At 40.8% G+C, this 16,481-nt stretch overlaps 1 protein-coding gene across 4 annotated transcripts; it reads left to right on the forward strand.

Moving 5' to 3' along the window:
* The first annotated feature begins 11,712 nt into the window (after nucleotides 1-11,712).
* LOC121765412 (monosaccharide-sensing protein 2-like) lies at nucleotides 11,713-16,031 on the forward strand. Of its 4 annotated transcripts, none has more exons than XM_042161558.1 (7): nucleotides 11,713-12,276; nucleotides 12,364-12,407; nucleotides 12,593-12,713; nucleotides 12,968-13,528; nucleotides 13,953-14,905; nucleotides 15,103-15,290; nucleotides 15,396-16,031. In XM_042161558.1, exons 3-7 carry the CDS (start codon nucleotides 12,635-12,637, stop codon nucleotides 15,835-15,837), a joined length of 2,223 nt encoding a protein of 740 aa, XP_042017492.1. In that variant the 5' UTR covers nucleotides 11,713-12,276; nucleotides 12,364-12,407; nucleotides 12,593-12,634; the 3' UTR covers nucleotides 15,838-16,031. The 4 variants fall into 4 exon arrangements, with proteins under 4 accessions (XP_042017492.1, XP_042017493.1, XP_042017494.1 ...); XM_042161559.1 differs by having other exon boundaries at nucleotides 12,597-12,713; XM_042161560.1 differs by having other exon boundaries at nucleotides 12,398-12,407.
* The last annotated feature ends 450 nt before the right edge of the window (nucleotides 16,032-16,481 follow it).

A 16,481-nucleotide genomic window follows, 5' to 3' on the forward strand; every position in this document is an offset into this window, starting at 1 on the left:
CATTGATGATCTGGGCTCTGTGGATGTTAAAATTTCAGATGAAGACAAGGCCATTCTTACATTGAATGCCTTGCCTAGCTCGTATGACCAGTTGAGTGATGCAATTATCTATGGCAGAGATAAGCCTATCACCTATGCAGAAGTCTACTCGGCCTTGATGGCTAAGGAACTCCAGAAGACTACCAGCAGAGGCTCTGCAAGCTCCAATGTTCAAGCTGCAGAGGCCTTGAATGTGAAGAAGTTCAAAAAACAGAACTTCAAGAAAAAGTTTGAGGGCTCTAAACCCTCAAGTTCTGATGCTCAGAAGGAAACCAGAGCATGTTTTTGGTGCAAGAAACCAGGGCACTTGAAGAAGGACTGCCATGCCTGGAAGAGAAAACTAGCCTCTGAGGGCCACAACACTTCTGATTGTGTAGAGAGTACTGATCCCCCTGCTCAACTCATGAATGTCAGTGATAATGGGATCAGTCACAGGTGGATAATGGACTCAGGGTGCAGCTTCCATATGTGCCCCAACAAATCTTGGTTTCATGATCTTCAGGAAGCATCAGGGACTGTAGTTCTTGGAAATAACCATGTGTGTCAGATCAAAGGGATAGGGAAAGTGAAGCTAAGTTTGCAAGATGGCTCTATAAAGATCCTAACTGGGGTGAGGTATATTCCGGAAGTGAAAAGAAATCTCATCTCATTGGGAATGCTGGAGGAGAAAGGGTTCACCATATTGATGAGTCAGGGAAAGATGCTTGTGAAATCTGGGAATGCAGTGATGATGGAGGCTGACAGAGAGCACATTCTCTATTATCTGAAGGCTAAGGCTGTTGATGGAGAAAGCAATGCAGTGTCAGATGATTCCATAATGCTATGGCACAAGAGATTGGGCCATCCAGCAGAAGGAAGCTTGAAAGAACTCATCAAGAAGGGCCTGATCTCTGGAGATTTCAACAAGATGGACCCCTGTGAGCAGTGTATACTTGGAAAAGCAAAGAAGGCACCCTATCCTACAGGTATTCACTCTTCTACAGCCCCATTAGACTACATACATAGTGATCTCTGGGGCCCTTCACCTGTAAGCTCAATTGGTGGTGGGAAATACTACCTTGCTATTATTGATGACTACACTAGGAAACTGTGGGTGTACATACTGAAAGAAAAATCAGAGACATTCACAAAATTCAAGATATGGTGTAAAGAGGTGGAGCTAGAGAAGGGAAGGAGTGTTAAATGCCTAAGAACTGACAATGGCTTGGAATTCTTGTCTACTGAGTTTGATCTGTTTTGCAAAGAGAAGGGTATGAAGAGGCACCGCACTGTTCCTGGTAACCCCCAGCAAAATGGTGTTGTGGAGAGGATGAATAAGACTATCCTAGAGAGAGTAAGGTGCTTGTTACTCAGTTCTGGTCTGAGCAACAGATTTTGGGGAGAGGCTGTGTATACAGCAGCCTATCTCATCAATAAGTGTCCATCTACTGCCCTTAAGTCTGAGACTCCTGATTACATGTGGTATGGAGCCCATAGTGACTACTCAAAATACAAGGTGTTTGGGTGCGCAGCCTATGCTCATGCTAGGCAAAGTAAGCTTGAGGCTAGGGCTCTGAAATGCATATTGCTGGGGTATCAGAGGGGTGTTAAGGGGTATAGGCTCTGGTGCATTGAGCCTGGTAGGCAGAAGGTGGTGGTGAGTAGGGATGTTGTGTTCTTGGAGGATCAGATGCCATACTTAAAAAGGAAGCTGGACTCCAATGAAGTTGAGAGTGATTTCCTCAAGGTGGAGCCAGTGGGACTTTGCCAAGGAGCAGGTGGAGCCTCTGACTCAGAAAGTGAGTCTGAACCAGAGGATGATGGTGCTCTAGCTCGAGGTAGAAAAAATGATGAGCCTACAGCAGATTCTGCCAGAGAGTACCAGATAGCAAGAGATAGAGGCAGAAGAAATACAAGACCACCTGAAAGGTTTTCTGATGTGGTCTACTATGCACTTTGTGCTGCTGAGAGCATTGATATTGCAGATCCTCTCACATATAAAGAAGCCATGAAGAGTAAAGACAGAGAAAGGTGGATTGAAGCCATGAATGAGGAAATGGAATCTTTACTCAAGAACAAAACATGGATTTTGGTGGATAAATCCAGACTGACTACAGATGGAAAAGAAAGGAGGCTGATCAGTTGTAAGTGGTTGTTTAAGAAAAAGATTGAGACCACTGATAAAGATAGAATCAGATTCAAGGCAAGGCTGGTGGCTAGGGGCTTCACACAGCAAGAAGGAATTGATTTCAATGAAGTATTTGCTCCAGTTGTTAAGCACACTTCGATTAGGATCTTGTTGGCAGTTGTGAACCAGCTAGACTGGGAGCTACAACAGCTTGATGTGAAGACAGCCTTCCTCAATGGGGATCTAGAGGAGACTATCTTTATGGAACAGCCAGAGGGCTATGTGAAGACTGGAGAAGAAGGCAAGGTGTGCCTGTTACAGAAAAGTCTTTATGGACTTAAGCAAAGTCCTAGACAGTGGAATAAGAAGTTTGATGCACAGATGAAGAAGATTGGCTTCTCCAAGTCAGAATATGATGATTGTATTTACATCAAGAAGGCAGGCAGGACTCCCATTGCCTACCTATTACTCTATGTGGATGATATGCTACTTGCAGGCCCTTCTATGACAGAAATTCAGAAAGTTAAACAAGATCTGAAGTCGAGCTTTGAAATGAAGGATCTAGGAGAGTCAAGGAAGATCCTAGGCATACATATTCAGAGAGATAGAGGCTGCAAGAAGCTGTGGATGCTGCAAACTGATTATATTGACAAAGTTATGCAGAGATTCAGAATGGAGAATGCTAAACCTGCCTCAACACCCTTGTCCCAGAGTTTCAGATTATCAAAGGAACAAGCTCCTAAAACTAAGCAAGAGGCTGATGAGATGGAGGCTATCCCTTATGCTAGTGTTGTTGGGAGTATCATGTACACTATGATTTGTACAAGACCAGATCTTGCCCATGCTATCTCAGTGACTAGCAGATACATGGCAGACCCGGGGAAGGAGCATTGGAATGCTCTTAAATGGATATTGAGGTACATGAAGTCAACTAAGGACTGGGGGATTGTGTTCAATGGCTGGGAAGGTGGATTTGAGGAGGTTGTGCAGGGGTATTGTGATGCAGACTATGCTGCAAATCTGGACACCAGAAAGTCTCAAACAGGTTATTTGTTCACCATGTTTGGAACTGTGATCAGTTGGAAATCAGGTCTGCAGAGTGTAGTTGCTCTCTCAACTACAGAATCAGAGTATATAGCTCTCACTGCAGCTGTACAGGAGAGTTTTTGGATCCAGGGAGTGATTTCTGATTTTGGTTTTGACCAAGAAACAATGGTGATTCATTGTGACAGCAGCTCAGCTATATGCTTGGCTAAACATCCGGGTTTCCATGAAAGGAGCAAGCATATAGACATAAAGTTGCACTTTATTAGAGATGAGATTGAAAGGGGAAGGGTGAAGGTGGTTAAGATTAACACCTTGCACAATCCGGCAGATATGCTAACTAAATCTCTAAGTAGAGACAAGTTTGATCATTGCAAGAAGTTGATCAATGTTTGTGCAAGAACTGAGATGAGCCCTCAGGTGGAGAATTGTAATAATGGAGTGCTCATTTCAGTTGGAAGAAGAAGAGAAGAAGAAGGAAGCTCGGCTTTGAGCTCGGCTTTGAGTTCGGCTTTGAGCCGAGAAGACAGTTGGTCTTGAGCCGAGAAGCAAAGGAGTTCGGTTTGTGTACCGAGAAAGGAGTTCGGTTTGTGAGCCGAAGAGAGTGCTCGGTTGTGAGCCGAAAAGAAAGTTCGGTCTTGAGTCAAGAATAGAGTTCGTCTTGAGCCGAGAAAGAAGAAGCAACAGTTCGGTCTTGAACCGAGAAGGAAGTTCGGCCTAGAGAAACTAGCCGTTGGAGCAGCAGTTAGTTAACCGAGATGTAGCAGTTATTCTTCTTGCTTTCTTGATTCTTCTTGTAGTGAGTTAGTAGCAGTTGCTACTTGATTGTAGAGCTTTAAATAGCTCAAAACCATGTACGTAGTGAGTAGTGAAAATCAATAAAGAGTTTTCAAGTTTTTCTCTCCAAGATTACCATCTTCGATACTCTAAGTGTGAGTGTGTGTTCTTCTGCATTGTGAGTTATCATACAACTGTGAGTGTGTGTGCAATTCACCTGAGTGTGTGAAAGTCTTGTGCGTATTGAAACCCAACATATATATCTGCCCATGATACATTTGTCTCGATAATTACAGAAGTCAGAATATATCATATTCGATCTACATATAGCATCCCCATCGGTGCTTTCCCTGAAGGACGGCGTTCGTGCCGACGTCGCGGCACCCTCATGTCCGCCGTTGTGCTCTTGGCCAACGGCATAGCCGTTGGCCTTTTCTATTTTTTTTTAAAATTGAATTTTAATTTAAAAATTGTTTTAAATTAAAAGAATAATATTTTCTCACTTCTCAATAAATTATATCCGTTTTCTCACCACTTTTAATTTATTTTTCATTTTTTCCCCAAAATTCACATTTTTATCTATAAATACCCACATTTCCACATAAAAATTTCCCACCACACTATACAATTCTCATCTAAATTCTCTCATCAATTCTCAATCTTTCACTCTTGCAAAAAAAAATGTCCGGCTCCGGCGATCACCCCTCTGACTCCCGCGGTTGGAACCACGAATGGTTCGGCCCAACACCATTCCCTAGTCAGGAAACGAAATTCTCGCCCCCTCCTCAAACCCAAGGTTCTCAAATTCCGGGTGGCTACCGGCCTTACCCGGTGGATTTTAAGTATGTAATTTTTTTTTGGATTTTAAGAATGTAATTTTTATTTTTTAGGATTTAAGTAAGTAATTTTTTTTAAATTTGTAACGAGTATTTTTAATATATTTTTATATTGTAGAAATGTTTTTAGTAATTGAAGTATTTAAATTAAATAATAGAATGGTGGGACCCTTGGCATGCAGAAGAGCATGGATGTGAGTGTTGTGCTATTGAGGAAGATCAGAGAGTAAAAAATTAATAGATGTGGGTCCGGACCCACATCCATGGTCAGGAGCATGGATGGGGATGCTCCTTTCTCAAGCTTTAATTTTGCATTTTCAGTATGCAAAATAATACTACTCCACTAAGTTAAGTTATAATTATCTATGTATAATCAGCGTTAGTAGATCAAATATACATATTCCCACAATAAATAAAAAAACACAATCTTACCTATATTCTTTAACTGTTAAGAATTGATGGAGGGGATCTAGCCAAAACAACAACCAAAAGAGGGAATTGAACACAAATAGAAGAACACACAGAATTACGTGGTTCGGTCGTAAGACCTACATCCACAGAGAAGCTATCAACCAATTTATTCAATACTCAAACACAATCGAAGTATCTCGCTACAATCGCTCAAGAATCGAACAAGAATCACTCAAGAATCAAACGCTCAAACTCGAGAGCTCACCTTACAACTTTGATTCCCTCACACAGAAAATGACTCTCTCTCTCTCTTCTTGATTTCTCTCTACTCTAGCTGAATCAGCTTATATATGAGTTGTTAGATCTCACCAATCAACCAACAAGATCAAGCTCGAAAAATGCTTCGGTTGCAACTTGCAAAACAACAATAACCGTTAGGGAGCTTACTTTTGATTCTCCCTTTTTCCCCTTTTGCTATTTAGTCCCTCAGCTTCCAAATTATTTAATATGCATCCACATATCACAAATTCTCCACCTTGGATCAAGATTGAATAATTTGATTGGCTTCTCTATCTCCCTTTCTTCTCAGTGCTGAACCACACTCACCATATCCGAGCAATGCTTAAGCTTGGAACATGGCAGAGTCTTGGTCAACATATCCACTCCATTGTCTTCAGTGGACACTTTCATCACCTTCGCATTCCCTTTATTCACTTATTCACTTCATCCCTGATGAAATATAGTTTCACATCTACATGCTTGCTCCTTTCATGGAAGGTTTGGTGAGGAATCACAGAAATTTGTCACTGCATCTTGCACTATCCCGAAATTAGACAATATCTCTTTTAGCCAAAAACTCTCATTTACAGCTTTAGTTAGTGCAATGTACTCAGCTTCCGTTGTTGATAGCTCCACCACTGACTGTAAACATGACTTAGAACACACAGCCGAGCCATATAAACAGAAAATATATCCGGTTTGTGATTTCCTTGTGTTACAGCTGACCGCAAAATTTGCATCACAAAACCCCACTAATGGCTCTTGATTGCTATCCTGGGCGCTTGAGAACATGATGCTATAATCAGAAGTTACTCCCATGTACCTCAAAATCCATTTAGAGCATGTCAATGCTCAATCCCAGGGTCTGCCATAAATCGGCTTGCAACACTTATGGCATGGCTTACATCAGTTCTGGTAAGTGGCGGACGCAGAAAAATATTATGGCAGGGGCTGCATTATATACTTCTTCCATCTTCAAATAATTGTTTCATGCTACGTATATCCTTTTCGTTCGTGTAAGGAAAACTATATCATTTACCCTCTTTTATTTTGTTTAATAATTGGACTCCGATTCCACTAACGACCCTTATTACATTTTATTAAAATTAATATATAAAAATATGACTTAAATTTTATTAAATTTTTTCACTAACTTTTTTAACAGTTTTTTCGATCCCAAGAGTTAACGTAAGATACATAAAATAACAAATCACGAATGGGGGGAATGATTTTTTAGTAATATACATTTGAAAAAATATAGTAGACAAAATATTAAAATTTCAATTAATTAAACAAAAATTGTTTTACAATAACGTTGTAAAAGATACTACCTCAGTCCCATAAAAGATGTCTCACTTTCCTTTTTAGTTTGTCCCACTAAAGATGTCACATTTCAATTTTTGGAAAAAAATTTTCTCTCACATTAATATAAATATTATATAATTTCTCTCTCTACTTAACACACAAAACAAAACCTCCTAAAATCTCGTGTCGTCCTATAAGTGTAACATCTTTTGAGGGACGGAAGGAATAGTAAATATTACTCCACTTGAGACAAACTTCAGATTATCCAACCTGAACACATCAAATTAACTCTAACCCAAACATATTAAACTTAAAAAATAAAATTCTAACATTCAATCCACCATAATTTCTTTTATATTTTCATGCTTAATATATAATACATAAAATTTGTTAAAACATAAATATTTGCATAATTGAACTGGAAAGAAAAAAAAAGAAAATTTGAGTTAAAAGTTGAAAAGTCAATTAGACCTGGACTCTTTGAAAATTGTACTTTTTAAATTTTTATTATGTATTGTACTATTTATTTCTTGGGAGTTGGGTCATCTTCTCCTAAAGGCTAAAACCATGGCAGCTAATTTTATTTCTTCATTTGCCTCTATATATTTTTCAAGCAGAAATTCATTTCAGCCCCTTCCATCATTCAATCTCCAATAGTTTTGTCTTTAATAGCATTGATTTAGGAAGGGCTAAAGATTGTATACTGAAATTTTCAAAAAATTTAACAGTAGAAAATAAAGAAAAAAAATTTGTTGGCATGTGCTGAAGCCCCCTCCCCAGCTCTACCTGTGTCCGCCAATGGTTCTGGTACATACCATCGTGTACATCACGCTCCCTACTATATTAGCATATGGATTTTATCCATTTCCTTCCTCTGAGCTGCTGTCTCTGGCCTCTGAGTCACACTCAATTTGAACTGCTGCTCAAGTGGTACTGAAACACATTTGCTTTTATCAAGCTGAAATCTTTTCAAAACCTTACAGATATAATCCTTTTGTGTGAGCCAAAGTTTCTTCTCATGTTTGCTCCTTACAATATCCATGCCTAAGATCCTTTTTGCATCCCCTAAATCTTTCATATCAAACTCAGATTCCATCCCTTTCTTGACTGACTCAATTTCCTCCATACTTGCTGCTGCAATGAGCATGTCATCTACATAAAGTAGAAGGTAAGCAATTGGTTTACTCCCCTTTTCTCCTTATGAAGATACAACTATCATACAGAGACTTCTCAACATCCAATTTATGGATGTACTCATCAAACCTCATATACCACTGTCTGGAACTCTGTTTCAGACCATACAAGCTTCTTTTAAGTAAGCACACTTTGTGTTCATCTCCTTCCTTGACAAAATCCGGTGGCTGCTCCGTGTAGATTTTCTCTTCTAATTCCCTATGTAAGAAAGCTGTTTTTACATCCAATTGTTGTAGTTCCCAATCTCTATGAGCCACTATAGCAAGTAAGATTCTGATGGAGGCATGCTTTACAACCGGTGAAAAGACTTCATTGTTGTCGATTCCCTCTTTCCGAGTGAATCCTTTGGCCACCAACCTGGCTTTATATCTCACTTTGTTATTGTTGAATGCTTCCAACTTCTTTTTGTAAATCCATTTGCACCCTATAGTTTTCTGACCATAAGACCTAAGCACCAGAACCCAAGTTTGATTCTTATACAAAGAATCAATTTCATCCTGCATTGCCCTTAACCATCTATCTTTCTCTTGACTTCTGATTGCCTTCTTATATGAAGATGACTCATGATACTCCACCTCTTCAGCTATAGCTAAAGCATAGTAAAGCATATTGTAATCACTGAATTTGGAAGGAAGTTTTACCTGCCTTTTTCATTTTCTTGCAGCAATGCTTGGTTTAGGTGATGTCCCAGATGATGGCTCTGGATCTGGAATTGCAGCATCAGAATTTTCAACATCAGTATGCTCCTCATTCCCATCTCCAGTCAGCTCCACCTCGACTTGAGAGTCAGCTGATTGCCTGCTCAGACAAGGTTCTCTTGAAAAGTGACATCCCTGCTGATTACAACATTCCCATTCTTTGATTCTGTGCACCACAATCTGTAGCCTTTTACTCCTTTCTTATATCCCAGCAGTGCACATTTAGAGTCCTAGGTTCAAGCTTACCCTGCTTTATGTGTGCATAAACCCTGCACCCAAAAGTCCTCAATCTTGAATAATCCCCAGGTGAGCCATACCATTTCATGTCTGGAGTTTCAGAGTCAATAGCTGAGGATGGGCATTTATTGATCAAAATGGCTGTTGTAGAAGCCGCTTCTGCCCAGAAAGTCTTAGGCATCCCAGAAGTGAAGAACATGCACCTCACCCTTTTCCAATACTGTCCTATTGGCCCTCTCAACAACTCCATTTTGTTGAGGGTTGTTAGCAACAGTTCTATGCATCTTTATACCTCTTTCTTTGTAGTATTGATTAAACTCATGTGATAGAAACTCCAAACCATTATCTGTTCTAAGGCATCTCAGAGTTTTTCCTTTCTCCAATTTTACCTCTTTGCACCATTCTTTAAATTTAGAGAAAGCCTCTGGCTTCTCCTTCATAATAAATATCCAAAGCTTTCTAGAGAAATCATCTATAGACTATTATGGACAGAATATACCTTCCTCCACCTGTGTTAAGAGTCTGTGATGGTCCCCAAATGTCTGAGTGTGCATAATCCAATGGAGCTTGTGAGCTGTGCTTTGCTGCTTTGAAACTTAGCTTCTTGCTTTTGGACAATATACATTGCTCCAACTGCTAAAATCCACAGTAGTAATTGACTGATCACTTTGAATCAGTCCCTTTTTGATCAAATCCTTAATTCCAGCTTCACCTACATGCCCCATTCTTCTATGCCATGTAGCTAACTCAGTCTTCTGCACCATATTAGCTTCTGCACATATAATCTTTGCTCTCAGATAGTAGATGTTGTTCTTTCTAATTGCCTCCATCACAACTTTACCATCTCCGTGCACCTGCATTACACCACCAGCTGAACTGAAAACCATCCCTTTCCTCTCAAGAGTACCCAAGGATATCAAATTTCTCTTGATCTCTGGGATATACCTTACATCAGACAGTGTCTTGATAGATCCATCATGCATACACAACTTTATGCTTCCAATTCCCTTTATATCACATGTGTGTTGTCCCCCAAATGCACTGTTTAATCTGCATCTTTTAATTCAGAAAACCATGCCTTATTGGAGGTGATATGGAAGCTACATCCTGAGTCCATCACCCAAAAACCCAAGATTTGTGCATCTGAAACATTCAGGATATGCCCTTCTTCAACCATCTCTGTAACATCAGCTGTATCAACAGATTTCTCATTTTCTATCTGCTTTCTTTTCCAAGCATAACAGCTTTTCTTTAAATGCTCGGGCTTCTCGCACCAATGGCAAGACCTGTTTCTTTCTGATCTAATTCCTTTTGAGGCTAAGATTTCCCTTTATCAAATGAAGTCTTCTTGTTCTTAAGAGGCTTCCTTCCTGCTGCCTTAACATTCAAGCTTTCAGCTGCTGGATCAGTTGACTTTCCAGATGATTTCTGGAATTCCTTGAGCTAGTGCACAATGCACTTCCTCATAGGTAATCTTGGAGTCTCTGCCAAGGAGTATGGCATCTTTAAACTGCTCATAACACTTTGGCAGGAAGTTGAGAAGCATGAGTGCCTTATCTTCATCCTTGAGTAGCTCATCGATATTCTCTAAATCATCAATACACTTCCCAAACTCATCAAGTTGCTCCAACACACTTATTGATTCTGTAATTTTGAAGGTGAACAATCTTTGTTTAAGGTGTAGACGATTGGCAAGTGTCTTGGTCATGTAAAGCGACTCAAGTTTTGCCCAAATCCCAACAGCTGTCTCCTCCTTCGAGACTTCTCTCAAAACTCGATCATTTAGGCTTAAGATCAAAGTGTTGTATGCCTTGTACTGGAGCTCTTGCCTCTTCGGATCAGCCTTTTCACCATCCTCAGTCGGCTTCTGATCCCCGCCAATCAAGATCTCCCACAAGCCCTGTTGCATCAACACCGCTTTCATCTTCAGCCTCCACAAACCAAAATCATTCTTCCCCGTAAACTTCTCCATATCTATCTTTGCCGCAACCATCACGCCGATCAATAATCAAAATGACTCTTCCCACAGACGACGCCAATTTGTTAAGAATCGGCGGAGGGAATCCGGCCAAAACAACAACCAAAACAGGGAATTGAACACAAATAGAAGAACACGCGGAATTACGTGGTTCGGTCGTAAGACCTACATCCACGGAGAAGCTATCGACCAATTTATTCAATACTCAAACACAATCGAAGTATCTCGCTACAATCGCTCAAGAATCGAACAAGAATCACTCAAGAAATCAAACGCTCAAACTCGAGAGCTCACCTTACAACTTTGATTCCCTCACACAGTAAATGACTCTCTATTCTTGATTTCTTTCTACTCCAGCTGAATCAGCCTATATATGAGTTGTTAGATCTCACCGATCATCCAACAAGATCGAGCTCGAAAAATGCTTCGGTTGCAACTTGCAAAACAACAATAGCCGTTAGGGAGCTGACTTTTGATTCTCCCTTTTGCTATTTCCCCTTTTGCTAGTTAGTCCCTCAGCTTCCGAATTATTTAATATGCATCCACATATCACATTAACACATTCATAGTAAAACATAAGTAATTTGGAAAATTTATAAAGAAAAGAATAGAGTTCGTCACCATCGGTAAGTTAAAATCAAATTCACCGTAAGTATAAGATCTAACAAAAAGCAAAGAAAGAAAATAAAAACATTTGGTAATCAATCATAATACAGCTGGTCTAGGTATACAACTACTACTCGTGATTGTTACATATGAATTTAAAAGAAATTTGAAATTAATGGGTCCAAGATAGTTAAAGAGGACAAGAACTCACAGTATCTAATGTTTTCAGTTTTTACGGACATTATAATTCTTTCTCGTGTTTGGGGCCTCAGCTTAGTTGTTTTCCCTGTCCTCTTCTTCGTCTGTTCAATTGCTGTCCAAAAAAGTTTCACTTTTCACTTCACCCTTTTCGGTATTTGTCAATATCTCCAATTTTCTTGAAAAGGATTCAACTTTTTTTTTTGACAAGATTCTGATTCCATATCGAATTTGAGCTTCTAGGCTTTCTTGTATTTGTGTTTGAGGTTTTGGGTTCGATAGTTTTGAGGAATCCATTCATAAAGGAGCTGTCTTTAATCGAATTAAGCCAACTTTGTGTGTTTTTCACATGGATTCTTGCCATTGAGTTTAGATTCTCTTTTATCTCAAAAGGGGACTTTTTTTAAGACATTTGTTTGTCAGTGTGCCGTTTAAATTCTGCCCACGAATTTCATCCCATTTTTTTGCTGATAATTTATGTCAAACTCTTCACACAAGGAAAGTTTTCTTACCACATAGCTGTACTCTCACTGGTCACTCTTTTGCTTCTCTCTCTAAAAAATAAAGGTAGTAAGTCAATATATACTCATATATCTCACTCTTTGCTAGTAGGCCTTGAGTTGAGCAGCTACTTTACTTTCTTTATACTCCCAGATTGCTCTGCTAACTGCAGTTTTACCCCTTTTAGCTTCTCAAAGGTATTACCATCTCTCTCTTAGATTTCTACCTCTGTCTCTATATCTCACTATGACATATTGTTGATGTTGATGGCTATTCTCACCTTTGTGTGACTTTGATGAATCCGAATTTTGAGCCTAGATTTATGAGGATTTGTGTGTTTTGCACTGCCTTTCTTGAATTGTGAGGTCTTAATTTGTTTTAGACAGAGGTTCGAGGAGGATCGAAGTTTGTTGATTTCAAGAAGATGAACGGAGCTGCATTGGTAGCAATTGCTGCCACAATTGGCAACTTCTTGCAGGGATGGGATAATGCAACCATTGCAGGTTATTTCTCATCTTTGATTATGCTTTAGTTTATATGCAAATATTTGATGATTGAAAGATTTATATGCAAATATTTTGATTGAAGTTACTAGTATAATATTTCAAGTGTTGTAGAGAGTGATATTCTATTGTTTTGCATCTAATCTTGACAGAAATCATGCTTGTATTGCTGATTCTTGTATTGCTGATTCTTGTATTGCATTATTGTTCAAGTTTTCGTTTCTATGCTTATCCTCCAATCCTTGTCTAATTAGGCGCGGTCGTTTACATTAAAAAAGAGCTTGAGTTGTCAGCTGCCATAGAAGGGCTTATTGTGGCAATGTCACTCATTGGTGCCACGCTTATCACCACATGCTCGGGGACGATTTCGGACTGGGTTGGTCGACGCCCTATGCTTATTTGTTCGTCCATGTTCTACTTCCTAAGCGGGATTATAATGCTGTGGTCACCTAACGTCTATGTCCTGCTCCTAGCAAGGCTGTTGAATGGATTTGGTATTGGGCTTGCCGTTACTCTCGTCCCCCTTTATATATCCGAGACTGCACCCTCGGAGATACGAGGCCTGTTGAATACGCTCCCCCAGTTCACTGGCTCCGGTGGGATGTTTTTGGCATATTGTATGATTTTTGGGATGTCGTTGCTGGCCTCGCCCAGCTGGCGACTGATGCTGGGAGTTCTTTCTATCCCGGCTCTTCTATATTTTGCTTTGACAGTCTTCTTTTTGCCCGAATCTCCTCGGTGGCTCGTGAGTAAAGGGAAGATGCTCGAGGCGAAACGAGTGTTGCAGAGACTACGTGGCAGGGATGACGTTTCTGGTACGTTTGCTGTAATCAGCAACTTTAATTGTCACTTCATGTATGAAATGACATGACTTAAATTGCTTACCATGTCTTATCGATTAGATGCCTGAGCTCTCTATGGTTGTTGGCAACCATACCTCTCTTCCTCGTGACATTCTTGATCAAAATCATGTTCTCGATCATTCTAGTTATCAATTGGCACATCTGGATACATACTAGCCTGTGTTATAATGAGCTAAAGATTTATGGGACTCAAAGATCTGGCATTTCGTTCCCCCCTTTCTGCAGTGTTTTGTTTGGCATCGATGTATGGTTGTAAGAGATCGTAATACCTAATGCTATAATGTTCGTACTGTGTGCATATTTGTTTGGATACGAGTTTTAGCATCGTTTTTGAATGAGGTGTAAATTAGACTCATCATACTCCTTTCATCCTCAGGTGAAATGGCTTTATTGGTCGAGGGCCTCGCTGTCGGTGGTGAGACGTCGATAGAAGAGTACATCATCGGTCCAGCAGACGAATTAGACGAGGACCAGGAACCAACTGCAGATAGAGACGCCATCAAACTGTACGGACCCGAGGAGGGACTCTCATGGATTGCAAAGCCCGTCACCGGGCAGAGTCGTCTCAGCATGGCTTCTCGCCAAGGAAGCATGGTAACTACGAACGTGCCTCTCATGGACCCACTGGTGACGCTCTTCGGCAGCGTCCACGAGAAGCTTCCGGATATGGGGAGCATGCGAAGCATGCTGTTCCCCAACTTCGGCAGCATGTTCAGCACTGTCGATCCTAACATGAAGAACGAAGAGTGGGACGAAGAGAGCTTGCAGAGAGAAGATGAGGGCTACGCATCGGATGCGGGGGACGTAGAGTCTGACGACAACTTGCATAGTCCGTTGATTTCACGTCAAACAACAAGCATGGAGAAGGACGGCATGGTGCCCCAATCCCACGGCACCGTCTTGACTATGCGACGCCACAGTAGTCTAATGCAAGGGAATGCCGGAGACGCGAGTAGCATGGGTATCGGCGGTGGCTGGCAGTTGGCGTGGAAATGGTCCGAACGAGAAGGGGAAGATGGCAAGAAAGAGGGAGGTTTTAAGAGGATATATTTGCACGAGGAGGGTGGTGTCCCCGGCTCCAGACGAGGCTCCCTTGTTTCACTCCCTGGAGACCACGCTGCTGCTGCTGACGGAGACTATATCCACGCAGCGGCTTTAGTTAGCCAACCAGCCCTTTTCTCAAAAGATCTTATGCATCAGCGTCCAGCCGGACCTGCAATGGCACATCCTTCGCAATCTGCTGGAAAAGTCTCGATTTTGGAGGCTCTTCTTGAACCAGGGGTGAAACGAGCACTGGTTGTCGGGATTGGGATCCAAATACTGCAGCAGGTACGGCTACTTTGAGTGATAGATTAGATTTACAAATACAATACATAGGATCGAGTATCTGATCAAGGATTGTTGGGGAAGTTTGAACCGGATATCCGTGCAAGAAGATCGTTATAAACTGCCTTTTTTGTCAAATAAGTCACCTTCTCCTGTTGATGGTTCGTGTTTACTAGCTGATGAATCCTTCTTCAATGCAGTTTTCTGGTATCAACGGTGTTCTCTACTACACACCTCAAATCCTTCAGCAGGCGGGCGTAGACGTTCTTCTCTCCAACCTCGGAATTGGCTCCGACTCTGCATCTTTCCTCATCAGTGCAGTCACAAATCTGTTGATGCTTCCGAGCATCGCCATCGCTATGAGGTTCATGGACGTGGCTGGTCGAAGGTACGGCTCAAATGCACCCCTCTCCGCATCTACTCTACTGCTTAGCTTGTTCCTGAATCTCATTTCGTGTTAAAACGCATAACTGTCTACTGTTGCTATCTTTAGGTCACTGCTGCTGACAACAATACCAGTTCTAGTAATATCCCTCATAGCCATCGTCATCGGGAACGTTTTCGATTTCGGAGAGGTCATCCACGCTGTCGTCTCCACCGTCTGTGTCGTGATCTACTTCTGCACGTTTGTGATGGGGTACGGACCGATCCCAAACATTCTATGCTCAGAGATCTTCCCAACCAGGGTCCGCGGCATCTGCATTGCCATCTGTGCATTGGTCTTCTGGATATGCGACGTCATCGTCACGTACACGCTCCCGGTGATGTTGACTTCAATAGGCTTAGCTGGCGTATTTGGGATTTACGCTGTCGTCTGTGTCGTCTCGTGGATATTCATATTCTTGAGGGTTCCAGAGACCAAGGGCATGCCGTTGGAGGTCATCACGGAGTTCTTTGCCGTCGGGGCGAAACAAGGGGTGGCGAAGAATGAGTAGACGACCGGAAGGAATCCGATGAATCGGCCGCAGCCCGTTGGCCATGCTGACGTGGATGGTGGTGCCATCCCAAGCAGTTTTGTGCAGTGTAGCATTGCACTTTGTATCATACAAAATGTTTTAAGCATCATTGTTGTGACATGAGAGTTTAAGGCTTGAATCATCAACTTTTGGGCACAATTCAGTTTCCTTTAGCTGCCATGGTATTTTAATAGTCTTGATTTAGATGGATCGATTTGATAGTCCAAATAAAATGGTAGTAGTATCCATCTATTAAATCATTTTTGCTTTGGGCGCCTTCATTATATAGTTTTAAACGTAGTGTGACAAGGAAGGAGTTCAAACTACAAATCTTAAGATTATTTTCTAAAAATAAATTTAAAATTTATCTATTGTGGGATTTATTAATTTGTTGAAATTATAAAATCTAGTACTACAATTTAGGCATATAAGATTCAAGTATCGACATAAATGAATTGCTATTTGAAAGCTACAAAATTAATAACAGTATGTAATGTACCTCAAAGCTCAAACCTCCAAGTGTGCTTTAATTTCAAGTTATATACGGAGTATAATTTAAAAGTAAAGATTCCAATATACAATTTGATATAAATAATAATAATAATAATAATAATAATAATTGA

This window comes from Salvia splendens, chromosome 14, assembly GCF_004379255.2.
Source record: "Salvia splendens isolate huo1 chromosome 14, SspV2, whole genome shotgun sequence".
Taxonomy (NCBI): domain Eukaryota; kingdom Viridiplantae; phylum Streptophyta; class Magnoliopsida; order Lamiales; family Lamiaceae; genus Salvia; species Salvia splendens.